Source organism: Prenolepis imparis, unplaced genomic scaffold (assembly GCF_030444845.1).
Source record: "Prenolepis imparis isolate NDT839.2.m4 unplaced genomic scaffold, iyPreImpa1.0 SCAF_5, whole genome shotgun sequence".
Lineage (NCBI taxonomy): Eukaryota > Metazoa > Arthropoda > Insecta > Hymenoptera > Formicidae > Prenolepis > Prenolepis imparis.
The window spans coordinates 17,937,267-17,952,788 of NW_028141163.1; the positions used below are offsets into that span (position 1 = coordinate 17,937,267).

Below are 15,522 nucleotides of genomic sequence, written 5' to 3' on the forward strand. Positions count from 1 at the left end.
AAGCAGTGGTATCAACGCAGAGTACTCACCGAATGATTACTCTGGTGTTTCCTAATGTCACTTCTATGTTCTTTTATGCGCGTTTCAAGATGTCGTTTTGTTTGCCCGATGTAACAAGCACCACAATCATTGCAAGAAATCTTATAAACAACATTCGTTCTTTTGTTCGGTTCAAGTTGGTCCTTTCCTTTTTTAATCAAAGTATCGAGTTTATTTGGTACTGTGTGTAAAATCTCTAAGCCGTAATTATTCAACGATCGACGAATCTCCTAATAATTGTTACCCGATACATTTTTATGATAAGATTATCAATAGAAGATTAAAATATCTTTACTCAATGAATGAGGAACGTACAAATATTAAAAATAGGTTTGATCCCTCAAAGTGTGTGGTTTTTCCGTATATTAAGGGCTTAAGTGAGGAGATTCGTCGATCGTTGAATAATTACGGCTTAGAGGTTTTACACACAGTACCAAATAAACTCGATACTTTGATTAAAAAAGGAAAGGACCAACTTGAACCGAACAAAAGAACGAATGTTGTTTATAAGATTTCTTGCAATGATTGTGGTGCTTGTTACATCGGGCAAACAAAACGACATCTTGAAACGCGCATAAAAGAACATAGAAGTGACATTAGGAAACACCAGAGTAATCATTCGGTGGTTAGTAAGCACAGGGTTGCAAGAAATCATGAATTTGATTGGACGTCGGTATCAATCTTACACAACGAATGTAATTTGAAAAAGAGAGAAATTAGCGAAATGATTTGTATAAAAAAACATAGAGATGCGATTAATCTGCAGAAGGATACGGATAATTTGAACGCGATATATGACACTATTCTTAACGTACTTTAATATCCTTGACTAATGAATTTGTTATTGTCACGATTTTTATATATTATGTTTATGTTTATAACACTTTCTTTATATATCTCAACATTCTGACTTATACCAGCTTACGTTAGACTTTTCTAGTCACTGTGTAAAATGATGACGGAATTTTCACTCACGTACGGTCATTTCACATACTGACACATTATATCTATAGAAATTGCAGATTGTAAGGTATTGTTTTTTACATGTATTATATGTTTTATTGGCTTATATCATTATTATAACATCTACGAGCCTTAATGGTTTTTGTTATTTTAGTCTGAAGAGGACCCGATATAGGGTCGAAACGTAACGATAAATAAACGCATTATCACTAGCCAATTGGTCGTTTAAAAATTTCTTTAACCTTACTTTATAATATAAATGGGGATGATAAAATATACCCGTGTGGAAAATTGTCTCATGAAACTGAGGCAAATGCTTGTGGCTAGCTATTCTAAACTATATTGAATATCTAGCTAGTAATATTATTATCACTTGCCAGATTTTTCGATGTATGTCATACTTTAAATGCTTAGTCAGTGATTATATAGTTATTTGGAGTTAACCATGATATCGTATTCAACTACAAAAATTATATAGTTATTAGATAGCTACTAGCTAAATACTAGTCAGTTTTAAGTAAAAAAAAAATCATGTTTCTCATAATACATATCCAATTTCTACCTATATATTATCTAGTTATTCTGAGTTATAGATGGCGTTATTTAAAACTTATCTAATTATCACCTCATACTTGTCTAGAAAAACTTTAATTAAAAATGAAAATCATTTTGTATACCATTTAAACTTTTTATATAAGTAACAAATTTACTGAATGTATCAATTCGAATTTGGCGCAGTGAATAACGCGCACAGATCATAATGTGAAGATTCCAGGATCGAATCTTCGAAGGTACCGAGATTTTTCAGCGATTGCAAAAGTAAAGTAAAAAAATATAATATCAATATATTAATAATTAACCACAAGCATTACAATTCTATCTGATTATTAGCTAATATAACTAGACAGTTGTAGGATACTGATGATTTTTATTTTCCACACGGGTAAAATTAACCATTTTTTTAGTTAATTTTTATTAACATTAAAATTATGTTAATTTTACATAAAATTTATTTCAAATTAGTTGGAGTTTGCATTTATTTTGTGTTAAAATATTAACACAGTATTCGTGTCATCATTTAACATATCCGTATTATGTTAAATTAACACAAAAATTTCTGTGGACCGTTTGGGACAGGTGATATCTGTTAAATTTAACAGAAATTTTTCAACTGTGGCGCTTAATGTTATTATTTTGAACTGAATATTTGAAGGAAGCAAGAATGTGATTCTTTTTCGCGAAATAAATTGATTTTCTCGAGCGTTATCGCACGCGTTCAGTGATATGGATTGATAAAATAAAAATAAAGATTCTCTTTCAGAAGAAGTTCAAATTAATAAATAACTATAAATTCTAATAAATTTTTATAAAGTCTATCTTTACTTAAAACGTAAAACATTTATTAATGCAGGATAATAGAAAAAAAAGCTTTAATATATAGATTTTACAAATCCATATTATATAACGCGAAAAGCATACAAAAAGAATTAATTTATTCCGACGCAGAAAAATATTAGCATAATTTCTCACTTTTGACGTCATAATTAACACGGTTTTACACGAGGAAATGGCAGAAACTTTTATAAGCAGAAATATATTTTTTCATCAAATATGCATCAAAGACTCCGATCGTATCAGCTTTACGGTAACACTGCACATGCGCAAGACGGACTCATTCGCGCGCACGTGATCCAACTTTGGATATATTTGTGGTATCTTTGTCTCTACTCTATTAGTATACCGATTCACCGTATCGTTCAGCCGATTAATCAGCCGTCCAATTATCCGTATACGGCATGCGCGCGGCAGCGAGGCTTCCTTCACCGGCTTTAATTCACGACTGCCACTTTATAAGTGCCGGTTATCAGCAAACAAAGTCCGCCGACGGACCTCAACTTGAGTCTGTCATTTCGCGTCGCTTGCCTGCGCTGGCTGTATCTGGTGCCTCTATTAGGTAGTCGCGCGCGCAACGATGGACCTCTTCGAGAACATCCCGTATATCCCCAAGTTGTATTACGGTGCGTTACTGACAGTCGGTTTCTGTATCTATTATCTCTGCGAGGTCGTCAAGGTGAGTAAAAGTGTAATGAATTCTTTGACCCGATCAGTCAATCGCGTTCAATCGCGAAAATTGCTATATCATGAGACGCATTTTAGAAAATAATCGAGAGATAAAGAGAGAAACCCAGTGAGAAATGACATGTCGGAAAGACGACTATTAGACGATTAATTATGTTTCGTTTATGATTGAAATTCAGTTTAAACTATTTTTCAACTCAAAATTATCGAACATTTTTTTCTATATTAATTATGTATATTTATCTATAAATTTATAACTTATATCATGATATAAAAATTTAAAAATAAATAATAATTAAATAATTAATAATATTATCTAAAAATAATAAAATAAAAAACAAAATAAAAATATAATAATATATATTATATAGTTCTTTATATATTTTTTCGAATAGTAGCTTTCACACAAAGTTTGCAAGCAATAATATATTAGATAGACATAGCTATATATAATATATAAGCAGAAATAGATACGCGAAGATATAAGAGAGAAAAATAGAGAAAAAAAGAGCGTGGGTAATAACCGTTCTTTCTCTTATAATTCGTATCACACACAAGAGAGCAAAATAATATTCTACAAACATTATATTGTATAATTTGCTGTTTAACTTGTTGCGTTTTCTGTTGCGTTTAACTGTCTTTCTATAAACTTTCATATGTATATATGTTATGTATATATGTTGTTCTCTTAAGAGAGACAAAAGTTCGATTAATCGCGACGTATTATGATCGATTGCATTCGGTACGATCCAAAGAAAGTTTTAAAAACTTCCACTCTTACGTGACGCACGTAATTTCGTAATAGAGAACATTTACTGAGAGATTAACCAATTATGTATACACGGTAGATTTCATAGATGATGCCTACCTCGTTCAACAGACCAGAAACTTTGTCTTTAATTAAATACAATTGCAATCGTGATGGTTACGCACGAGCGGCACGAGTGACAGAGAGACGCGTAGATGTCGGGTCAATCTGTCGCATTTTTTAAGCAACAGCAAAAAAGTAATAAGTAAATAAAGTAACACGCGCATCACGATCTGATGCAGCATTATTACATATGCATATTGTTTCATATATATTGTCCAAAAAAATATTCAATAAATTGAAGTAACGTCCATGCATATTTTATATTGTTCGCTCACCGCATCGAAATTGTTACAATCACGTATACAATTCGACACCATGTATTTCAATATTTGAAATTAAATATCAGATGTCGAAATTGCGTTTAAAAATCGTGCATTATAAGTAATACTCGTAATTGATTCTTCATTAATATAATATAAATATATAAGTGTTTGATAGAGATTTTAAAAAATAAAATAAAATTTGAAAATAAGTAACGAATTATAATACTAATAAATAAAAAAATGCTCTTGTATTTTTTATTAACGACATGAATATACGATAGGTATATATTTGATTCGTATAGCATTAGGCGTAAAAACATGATGCTGAATATACATAAATACGATCTACAAAGATGCTTTCCCGAAGCTTAAGAAGATCAGCAAATTATTAAAGGATTTTGAACTTGATAAAATAACTTGATAAATAAAAACCGATGAATCTATCCTCGATGAATTTTAAAATGGAGCAACTTATCGTTATGCTTCGTGAACACGCGCTATGCATTTATTGACTAAAAGAGTCAGAGCAATGTAGTTAAATAGTGTCAGCTAGCGGCACCTTTTATAGGCATCAACATTTATTTGTCCTGAATAGAGAACCAATCGCAAAATGAAATAATTTGCCTGCTCATAAATCTCGCCACTCGATCGTAATATATATGTGATATACATGGAGCATTTCCATGTGAAAAGAGTCCACCTAAAAATAAATTGCTTGGAAATTTTAAAATAATCGTGAAAACCTGTTAGTGCACATATTGTATGAGGTTAAAGCTTAAAAAAATAAGTATTATATGCCTTACAGCCAAGGTATTGGAGATAAAACGTTTTAAGAAATTTTTCAAAAAAAAGAAGAAATAAATGAGTTCAAAAAATATTAAAATATTAAAAATATTAAAATATTAAAAATATTAAAATATTAAAAATATTAAAATATTAAAAATATATAAATATAAAAATATAAAAAATATAAAAAAGACTCCAAAATTATTTTTTATTTTATTTGTTATTTTAGCTATTTGTTAAAAATATATTATTTATGTAGTATTAAATAATTAGATTAATTAAAAATTTGATATTATTCAGTTTTTGACTGAAATTTGACTGAAATTCCAAGTTCGTTTGGAAAAAATATTCGTTTACGAGTGGATCCCATTGTGATCCCAAAATTTCCTTTATGGGACCATATTTTACATATATTGAGTATTTTTGAGAATTTTTTCAGATATTTAAAAGTGGATATAATTTTTCATTTATTTAATACTTAAAACTGAAAAATTGATTTTTTCATACTATTAAATTTTTTTCACGTCTGAAAGTACGGAAAAAATCCTAAAAAAATCATGTCTACAAAAATTTTGTATATTTTGTCATTTTAGCCAATACCTTGACTGTAAAGCATATAATACTTATTTTTTTAAACTTTAACCTTATACAATATGTGCACTACAGATTTTCACGATTATTTTAAAAATTCCAAGCAGTTTATTTTTAGGTGGACCTTTTAGGTGGATTTCTTTAATATTGTAATAATAATTATTGTAGTAATAATAATTTTTTTCACATTTGGACATAGTTTTTTAATTTCTGGCATTATTGTCTTTTGCAAAATGTATACTGCGCAAGTAATAAATTTTAAGTAATAAATTTCATTAAAATCCTTTATTTCATTTTTTTTTATTAAAAAAAAATTTTTTTTTAATTTTTTTATTTGTTCGTAGTTCCATAAGATAGAAATTATATAAAAATACAAAAAAAATTTTTTATTTAAAAAAATTACAAAAAAATTTTTTTTTAAAGAAGTAATGCGGGCTTTTAAAGCACATTTTAAAGACAGTCTCAACCCTGTGAAACGCAGAGAGCTTCCAATAAACATGAAAACTCAGACATTGAGAAATTACTTCATTAACTCCAGAAAATGACAAAACATAAGGAAAATGCTGTTTTTTTTTTGCTATTTTGGGGTTTTAGAGCCGCTATATTGGAGTCGCCATGTTTCTTTTTTAAAAGTCTTATTACAAAGTGGTTTCTTAAAGCAGGTATATTAATACAAATTTTAGAAATGTAAAAAAATTTTTAGGTCATATAATTTTTTATACAGAATAATAACAGATTAATAAATTAGTTCATGTGATTTTTGAAAATAAAACAGCTATTTTGAAGCCGCCATATTGGATTCTTCTAAAATACCACACGGCATTATAAAATAGATATATTAAAGTAATTTTTCCGGCCAAGAGAGAATTTTTAACTAGCCCTCAATTTTGATCGTAAAGCTGTTCCGGTTGACACGGAACGTGCCATGTGTATGTATATATATATTATCAGTGTTGGGTAATATCTAGATATTATGCTATCGGCATTCTCTATTTGATAGACAAGTAAAAAGATATTGCATCAATCCTATCGCATGTTTTCCTCATATAAATAAACATTTGTTTTTAAGTTTAAAGTTTAACACAATTATATATCGTCATCAACACCGGTTGAGCAATTATTTAGCATTGGTAATCAAGTTTTAGTATCACGGAGAAATAGTTTGAGTGACATGTATCTAGATACATTTTGTGTATCTGAACCTGTATCTGAGATATATTCGAATTGAAGTATCTGTATCTGTATCTATATAGATACAAAACATATAGTATCTGAATTGTTTTCCTTAGATAAATTTTTAGATACATTTTCACATATTTCTTTGAATTGATTAAATTTTTAAAATATCAAGACCATGTAGAAACAGCTGACAGTATCTAGATACATTTTGTGTATCTGAGCCTGTATCTGAGATATATTCGAATTGAAGTATCTGTATCTGTATCTAGGTACAAAACATATAGTATCTGAATTGTTTTCCTCAGATACATTTTTAGGTACATTGTCACATATTTCTTTGAATTGATTAAATTTTTAAGGGCCAGGGCCAGGACACATAGAAAAACTTAAACAGTAAGACTTAAGAATTTCATCCATACGGAATTCACAGAGTTGCTTAAGTTTCAAAATGGCTGCCTTACTGCTCGACCGTGATTGGTGATTATTCGCTTTAAGTCTTTTATTGCTTACGTTTTTTTATGCGCCACGGCCTTAAAAGATCAAGACCACGTAGAAACAATTGACAGTGCTATCGGCATTCTCTATTTGATAGACAAGTAAAAAGATATTGCATCAATCCTATCGCATGTTTTCCTCATATGAAACATTTGTTTTTAAGTTTAAAATTTAACACAATTATATATCGTCATCAACACCGGTTGAGCAATTATTTAGCATTGGTGATCAAGTTTTAGTATCACGGAGAAATAGTTTGAGTGACGATATCGTTGAGATTTGATCATTTTTTATGAGTTAAGGCTCCTGGGTGCTCACCGCGGCCATATTGGATTGTGACGTAAGAGGCGAGAAAGCACACGCTGAAAATTCTTAGATGCCATTTTTTAATGAAAAGATATTTCGATTAAACGGCACTTCAGATGGCTTTAGCACACTCTTAAAAAACCCCGAAAACTATCCTTTTCCCTTTATAATCAATCAACATCTGTAAAATGATCGAGATATCAGACTTTGACATGCAGAATGACTACGCATGTGCAAAGACTAGACGGACTGGGCTTCATAATATTACATATTTTACAGCTGTTAATTGATTATAAAGGGAAAAGGATAGTTTTTGGGATTTTTTAAGAGTGTGCTAAAGCCATCTGAAGTGCTGTTTCATCGAAATATTTTTACTCCCGACTATGCCGCCAACCGTAGGTTGGTAAAAAAAGAGGGAGTATGCGTTTCACCGAGCTCGGATCGGTTGTAACGCTTATTCTCAATAACTACAGCATGGTTTGATATCATCTTTTGAACATAAGTTTGTTATTATTTTTTTTCGAAATGGCATCTAAGAAATTTTAGCGTGTATTTTCTCGCCTCTGACGTCACGATTTCGACATGGTCGGCAAGGAGCCAGGAGCCTTAAGACTAGCGAATAAAGTCGTAAACAAAATATATTAATAAATAAAAGATTTATTCAGTATATTTTGTGCATATCTATCATTATTATGATAAAATATAATTTAAAAGTATCTGATATGTATCTGAGATATTTTTAAAATATCTTAGTATCTGTATCTATATACATTTTAATTTGTGTATTTGAATCTGTATCTAGATACATTTTTTCACATATATCTGTATCTGTACGGTATTGTATCAAGAGAGTCATAATATGCTACTAATAATTTTTTTGTAGGTGGAGGCGCTTCAGAGATTTCAAGATCATCTTCATTTTATCCTTAGTGTAATAGCGGATGTTTAGACGATTTCAACGACCTTGAAATCAGTTTCAAAACATAACTAAAGTCAAATAAAAGTTGCGGAGGGGGACACACACGCGGCAGAGAGGGTTTCGAGTCACTAAATACCACAGGAGTGACGAACTGTGGGGTCCTGATCTCTGCCAAGAAATGCTAAGCGGGCTGTACCTCCACGTGGTGCATCCTGGGTAGTGCTAAAGCAGCCCGCAACTTTTATTTGACTTTAGTTATGTTTTGAAACTCATAAAAACCATCTCATGGTTCAATTTTGACAAAAAAATTCGAAAGCAAAGCAATTTCAAATTTTAACATAAAAATGGCAATAATTCGAAAACAACGCATTTTCGGACCTATGTTTGTATCAACTTTCTTTCTTGTTTTTGGTTCCCCATTCATCTCCCGAGCGATTTACCTCGACTTACGGAACACCCTGTATATATATATATATATATATTATAATATATTATATATACAGGGTATTAAAAAATTAAACTGACAAATTTTGAAAGGAAATAGAAGACTTCAAAATAAACATTTTTTGTTAATATAATTTTTCTCTACGACGATTTTAGTTTTATACTACATGGTATAAAATACGAGTTTGTGACTTAAACAATAAACAAATATATAAGTTGAAAAATTAAATTGTATTTTAATCTTGTACAAAATACGGAACAAATATATAAAAGTAATTCACTTTTTTTACAGTAATGCTCAAAAATTCCTCCATTAACTTTAATATAAAGGTAACAAACTGAAAAGTCACAAACTCATATCTCATCATGTAGTATTAAAACTAAAGCTGTAGAGAAAATTAGTGTATTAACAAAAAATATTTATATTTTGAAGTCTTCTTTTTCCCCTTTAAAGTTTGTCGGTCTAATTTTTTAACACCCTATATATATAATTTATATACTTTAATTTGACATAATTTAAGATTATATCAAATTAAAGTATAAAATATCTCGTATACTATTCACTTTTTACTATCCTACCCTTATAATAACTTTTTATGCAGAATATTGCGAGGAATCGATTTATATAAAGAAAATATGATGGTTCCAATTAAAAAATTCAAAATGACATTAATTTTTTATAAAAAAATTTGTTTTTTAATTTGTTTTTATTACATGTTATAGCTTGCGTAAAGCAAATTAATTTTTACTATATAAACTTTGTTTTAAACTGTCGGAAACGTCTCAAAAATCGTGGCAACTGTTACGTGAACCACCCTGTATATTATTATAAGCAAACTATTCTTGAAACTTTTCGATTGAAAAAGTCAAGTCACAAAAGATATCAATTAAAATATTCTTTAACATAACTTTAGGAACTTTAGAAACAGTTTGGAAACGATAGTTTTTTCTTTGTAAGCGTCTTTCAATATTTTCATAATTCTTATCATTTTTCCGATAAACTTATTTACAACAAGAAATTTAAAGTAGAGATATTTTTTATTCTTTTAAATTTTAAAATAATCACTTGACATTGTGTCGACACCTTGTATTTATATCATTAAAAAATCAGTTTACTATTATAAGTGTTATATTATTATTGTTTACACATTATATCGAAACAAAATAAATATTAAATAATGGAGATAAAATTAATTGCGTGTCTTTTATCATACATTTATTATTATCAGTTTAAGAATGCAAATTATGTCTACGAATTTAATTGTCAGATTATTTAATACCTTTATTTGTAAATCTGTATTTCACATTTATCTCCTATACACGCGCGCATTTGTATCTGTATTTCGATTAAAAAATATATATAATTATAATACGCATTGCAGTAAAAATATCAGTGACTGTTTGCATTAAAAAATTTTATTTTTAAGATAAGAAGCTAATTTTATAGTCAAAAGACAAAATATCCATATATATTATTTGTATACAGCATTACCACATATTTTCATGAAACGCAAATTTTCATGATATACGAATTTGATATATACATATATGTATGTATATAGACAGGATTTCCGCGATACGTGTTCGAACTGTCACACGACCCTCGATAAATGACGAGGAAAGATGCAATTTATTAATTTGACCTTAAAATTGTGAGGCAGTTGTCCTGCACATGCGTCAGCAGGTGAAGTAACGAGCATGAAATAACTAGTTGCAAAAACTACTAACTATATTAGTGATATAGATATTAATGATATGACGATTCAAAATTTCAATCAATAAATTTTATCTCGTAAAAGCGGTGTGTAATGCTAATGTCAAATCATATAGAGGGTGTCTCGAAATTTGCGAATCAAAATACCGTAACAAGAAAATTCTCGAAAAAATAAATTAAAAAATATTTGCCATTTTTCATTCCAAACAATAATTTTCGAGGTAAAAATGTTTAAAACTAGCCAATTTTAGATTACGACACCTGTCTGTGAGTCGCGAATTTAATTGTCAGATAATTTAACACATTTATCTGTATTTCACATTTATCTCCTACACGCACGCGCATTTTGTATTTGCATTTCGATTTAAAAATATATGTACATAATTATAATACGCATCGCAGTAAAAATATCAGTGACTGCATAATAAATATATTTTTATGCAAAACAAATATCATAATGGAAAGGAAGCGGGCGAGTAAACAAATAATATAATAATAACAATATTAATAATAATATAATATAATATAATAATATTAATATTATTATTTTAATATTATTATTAATAGTATTATTATTTTTAATAGTATTATTTAATATTATTATTATTATTATTTTATATTATTATTATTTATTATTATTATTTATTATTATTATTTAATATTAATATTATTTTATTATTATTTTATAATATAATAATTATTTTCCATTACGTGAAAACAAATATTCCAATTTCAAACAACAAATACTTTACATTTCTGAAACAATAAATAAATAAAATTGCTTCGATAAATATAAGATCACAAGAATTTGCTCCATTTTGTTCTTGTGACTCATTTGAGATTCTATTTAATTACATCCTTGAGAGAGACTTATGTAAATTTTATAATATGTAGTGAGGAAATTGTAGTGAGCTACGCATAAATGAAAATTGTTTTTATTTGCGCGGCAATATAATTATTATTATAATAAGTTTTTATTCATAATTCTTGATTTAATATAGTTCACTTGATTCATCGCGCGATTTCATTGCATGAACAGTGAAATAAATCACACGATCGCATATAAAGTTATTCATTAATGAGATCAATTGTCAGACAATGGTTAATATATAAAACATAATTCAGTCTTACGATTATACAATCATCGTGTCGCACAGTGCAAACCAATAAAAAAACCTATTACGATTCCAGACACCCTTGCTGGTTTGTGCCGATGGACCATTCCGCTTGTTCTTAGAGGCGAATATTCCGCTCGTACAAAATAAATTCTGGCCGACATTATGGTGCTTCGAATCGCGAGCGCAGACTATTTTAGCCAGCATCCTAAGATCCCGAATATTACCGCTTATCAAATATCGCAGGTTAGTAAAAAATAGTAGAGAAAAAATTTTTGGTTAAAAGAGAGAGAGAGAGAGAGAGAGAGAGAGAGAGAGAGAGAGAGAGAGAGGGAGAGAGAAAAATTAATTATTTCCTAAATGTTTGAAAAATAGATAATAATCAATCATGTAATATACCAAATTCTATTTTATAATGTTGTCTCTATATTATGTAGAGAAATTCTAACTTTGCGCGACGGTGGTGAAGTGGCTTTGGATTGGGCCGAAAAAGATTGTTCCGTTACTTCGCCAATCGTTATCATTTTACCTGGTCTTACGGGTGGTAGTCAAGCGGAATATATCAAATGTTTGGTATCAGCCGCAAGAAAAATTGGGATACGATGTGTGATTTTCAACAATAGAGGTTTAGGCGGAATAAAATTGAAGGTAAAGCTTATTCATGAACATTACACCTATAGATAATTCTTTACAGATATTATATGATGAAAAATTGCAATTGCCTTACTTATTGTGAAAAGTGTCTTTTTAAGACTTCTGGCTCCTCGCGCCGACCATGTTGGAATTGTGACGTCAGAAGCGAGAAAACACACGCTAAAAATTCTTAGATGCCATTTCGAAATAAAAAGATATTTTGATGAAACAGCACTTCAGATGGGTTTAGCACACTCTTAAAATACTTCGAAAACCATCTCCTTTTCCCTTTATAATCAATCAACAGCTGTAAAATGACTGTATAATAAATATATATGAGGCTCAGTCCGTCTGGTCTTTGCACATGCGCAGTCATGCGCATCTGATATCACGATCATATTTTACGGTTGATGATTGACTGTCAAGGAAAAAGAATAGTTTTCGAGGTATATTTTAAAAGTATGCTAAAACCATCTGAAGTAGTGTTTCATCGAAATATCTTTTCATTTAAAAAAGGCATCTAAGAATTTTCAGCGTGTGCTTTCTTGCCTCTGACGTCCTACCATCTAACATGGCCGCGGAGAATCCAGGAGCCTTAATTAAAAATTACTTTCTATATTAATAAAAATTCGACGTTTTTTGTTACTTTTAGACCCCGCGAACGTATTGTGCTGCTAATTATGATGATTTAACTGAAGTTGTAGAATATGTGAGAAAACTTCATCCTCACGTACCCCTCGGAGCAACCGGAATCTCCATGGGAGGGTAACGATCATATTTTCTAATTATATATATTATTTTCAAATGATAAATCTTGTAATAATATATATCTGAAAAGTGTTTAGCAAAAAATGTATAAAATTACATTTATAAATTAAATTAAATTATTCACATATTTTTTCTAACCGTTTTTTCTGTACATTAGGTTGATCTTAGGCAATTATTTAGCACGAGAAGGCTTAACAGCAAGAACAAAATTGAAAGCATGTCTTATTATCTCGGTACCATGGAACGTGTTCGAAGCAACGAAGAATACCGAAGAAAATTACTTTAATTTAATGCTGAATAAGCATCTAGCTAGTAATCTACGTCGCACAGTAGAACGATATCATACTTCTGATGTTGGGCCTTTCGAAAGCATAGATTTTGACACGCTCCTAAAGGTACGTTTTTATTAAATTTAGATATATCGTAAAATCTAACAATATCGAAAGTTTTTACCTTTTATAATATACAGGGTGTTTCATTTTAATTGACGCATTGAAATAAGTGGAGAAAGACACGTGGGATTGAAAAACGTTTGAGACAAAAGTTGTATGGTTCGGAGGGGGAAATAAGATGGCTATACCAGATTTTGTATCCAAGGTCATTCGAAGGTCACAGGAATGTCACCAAGAATTTTTATAATGGAAATTACTATTTTTTATCACATATTCTTCTAGCTGAGATCAGGGCGTTTTCGAAACACTGGTCATCAACCTTGCTAAGTTGAGAACATCCCAAGATATGACACTTCGAAATAATGCTTGGTGACATTCCTGTGACCTTCGAATGACCTTGGATACAAAATCTGGTATAGCCATCTTATTTCCCCCTCCGAACCATACAACTTTTGTCTCAAACGTTTTTCAATCCCACGTGTCTTTCTCCACTTATTTCAATGCGTCAATTAAAATGAAACACCCTGTATATAAGCATTTTATATTTTTGTTAAAATAATTTGATAGATTATTTCACTCTGGAAAGAATAGTTATGTTTCACCTTGCTCTACTTCTTATTACTGCCGTTCACCGTAATGATATGCTTATTTTATAAAAAGTTATATCTTGATCAATCTCTCCATAAATAAACAACTTTAGAATTTTAATGAAAATAAGAAACTAGAGATTAATTCACTATATATATATATATATATATATATATATATATATATATATATATATATATATTGTATATATGTATACATATATTTATGATATTGTGAGATCTTGATACCGTCTATCTAGAATCTAGAGTACTGTGACAAGTATTTGATTCATATATGAATTTTATGTTTGACAGAGCCAAACAATAAGAGAATTTGATTCGCATTTTACGTCAAAGCAATTTGGATATAAAAACGTCGATGAATATTATCGCGACGCGACGCTCGATAAAAAATTGCATCTAATCGAAGTTCCTACGTTATGTCTCAACGCGGCGGATGATCCGTTTCAACCTTTGAAAGGTAAGCACGATCGCGAGATTCCTTATAACGATTTTCTACTTTTACACGATCTTATTGATATAACAACTATAAATTTTCAGCGATACCTCTAAAAGAAATAAGCAAAACCAAAAACGTGGCCGTAGTGGTGACGTCACGTGGGGGACATATTGGCTTTTTAGAAGGCGTTTGGCCGGTCAAGGAGGAACAATATATGGGAAAATTCTTCTCACAATTTTTCGCGGCCATATGTTCACCAGCGGTTTTGACCACTAGCAAAATATTTGACAATTTATAGATCAAGTAAACGATATCATATATATCAACGTTGATTGCCTCGCTATCATCGAAAAATACGAGTTACGATATTGTTTGTTTAATTTTTTCACAAACTGAAGTGTGATCCTATATATTTTAGATAGAATAATAATTTCTAATTGCATTCTGATATTACATTTCAACGTAAAGCTTGGAACTAAAGTTGTACTTTAGTCACCTAGAAAGTATAAATAATTACAAATTCTGCTATAACATTTTATGATTGTCGTATTAAACGAATTTACTGTTTATAAATAAAAGTGTTTGCCAATTTTAATATTGCAATTTTAGCAATAGTAAATACATATTGAATTTATCCTCGGTATCAATAGTTAATAAAACTGACTTTTATATAAGAATATATATATTATTAATGATACTCTATTTTCTCTCCCATACGTTTTAATTTTTTAATACATTAAGGCTCCTGGATCCTCGCCGCGGCCATGTTGGATTGTGACGTCAGAGGCGAGAAAATGCACGCTGAAAATTCTTGCGTGCCATTTTTAAATAAAAAGATATTTCGATGAAAGAACACTACAAATCTCTTTGGCACAATTATAAAATTGTCCGAAAACTATGCTTTTCCCTTGACAGTTA

The 15,522-nt window shown here is 29.8% G+C and overlaps 2 protein-coding genes across 2 annotated transcripts in view; one reads left to right on the forward strand and one right to left on the reverse strand.

The window, feature by feature from the left end:
• The window catches only part of Hydr1 (abhydrolase domain containing Hydr1), a 17,133-nt gene extending 1,883 nt beyond the window's left edge, over positions 1-15,250 (forward strand). The window contains 8 exon segments of the mRNA XM_083038938.1: positions 2,509-3,073; positions 11,841-12,010; positions 12,202-12,412; positions 13,050-13,162; positions 13,323-13,560; positions 14,460-14,625; positions 14,706-14,851; positions 14,854-15,250. Of these exon segments, the coding sequence (XP_082895064.1) occupies positions 2,975-3,073; positions 11,841-12,010; positions 12,202-12,412; positions 13,050-13,162; positions 13,323-13,560; positions 14,460-14,625; positions 14,706-14,851; positions 14,854-14,880 (1,170 nt within the window). The 5' untranslated portion in view covers positions 2,509-2,974 and the 3' untranslated portion in view covers positions 14,881-15,250.
• Positions 1-15,522, reverse strand: part of LOC145936602 (uncharacterized) — a 73,118-nt gene that overhangs the window by 56,212 nt on the left and 1,384 nt on the right. The gene's annotated exons all lie outside the window — the stretch shown is intronic.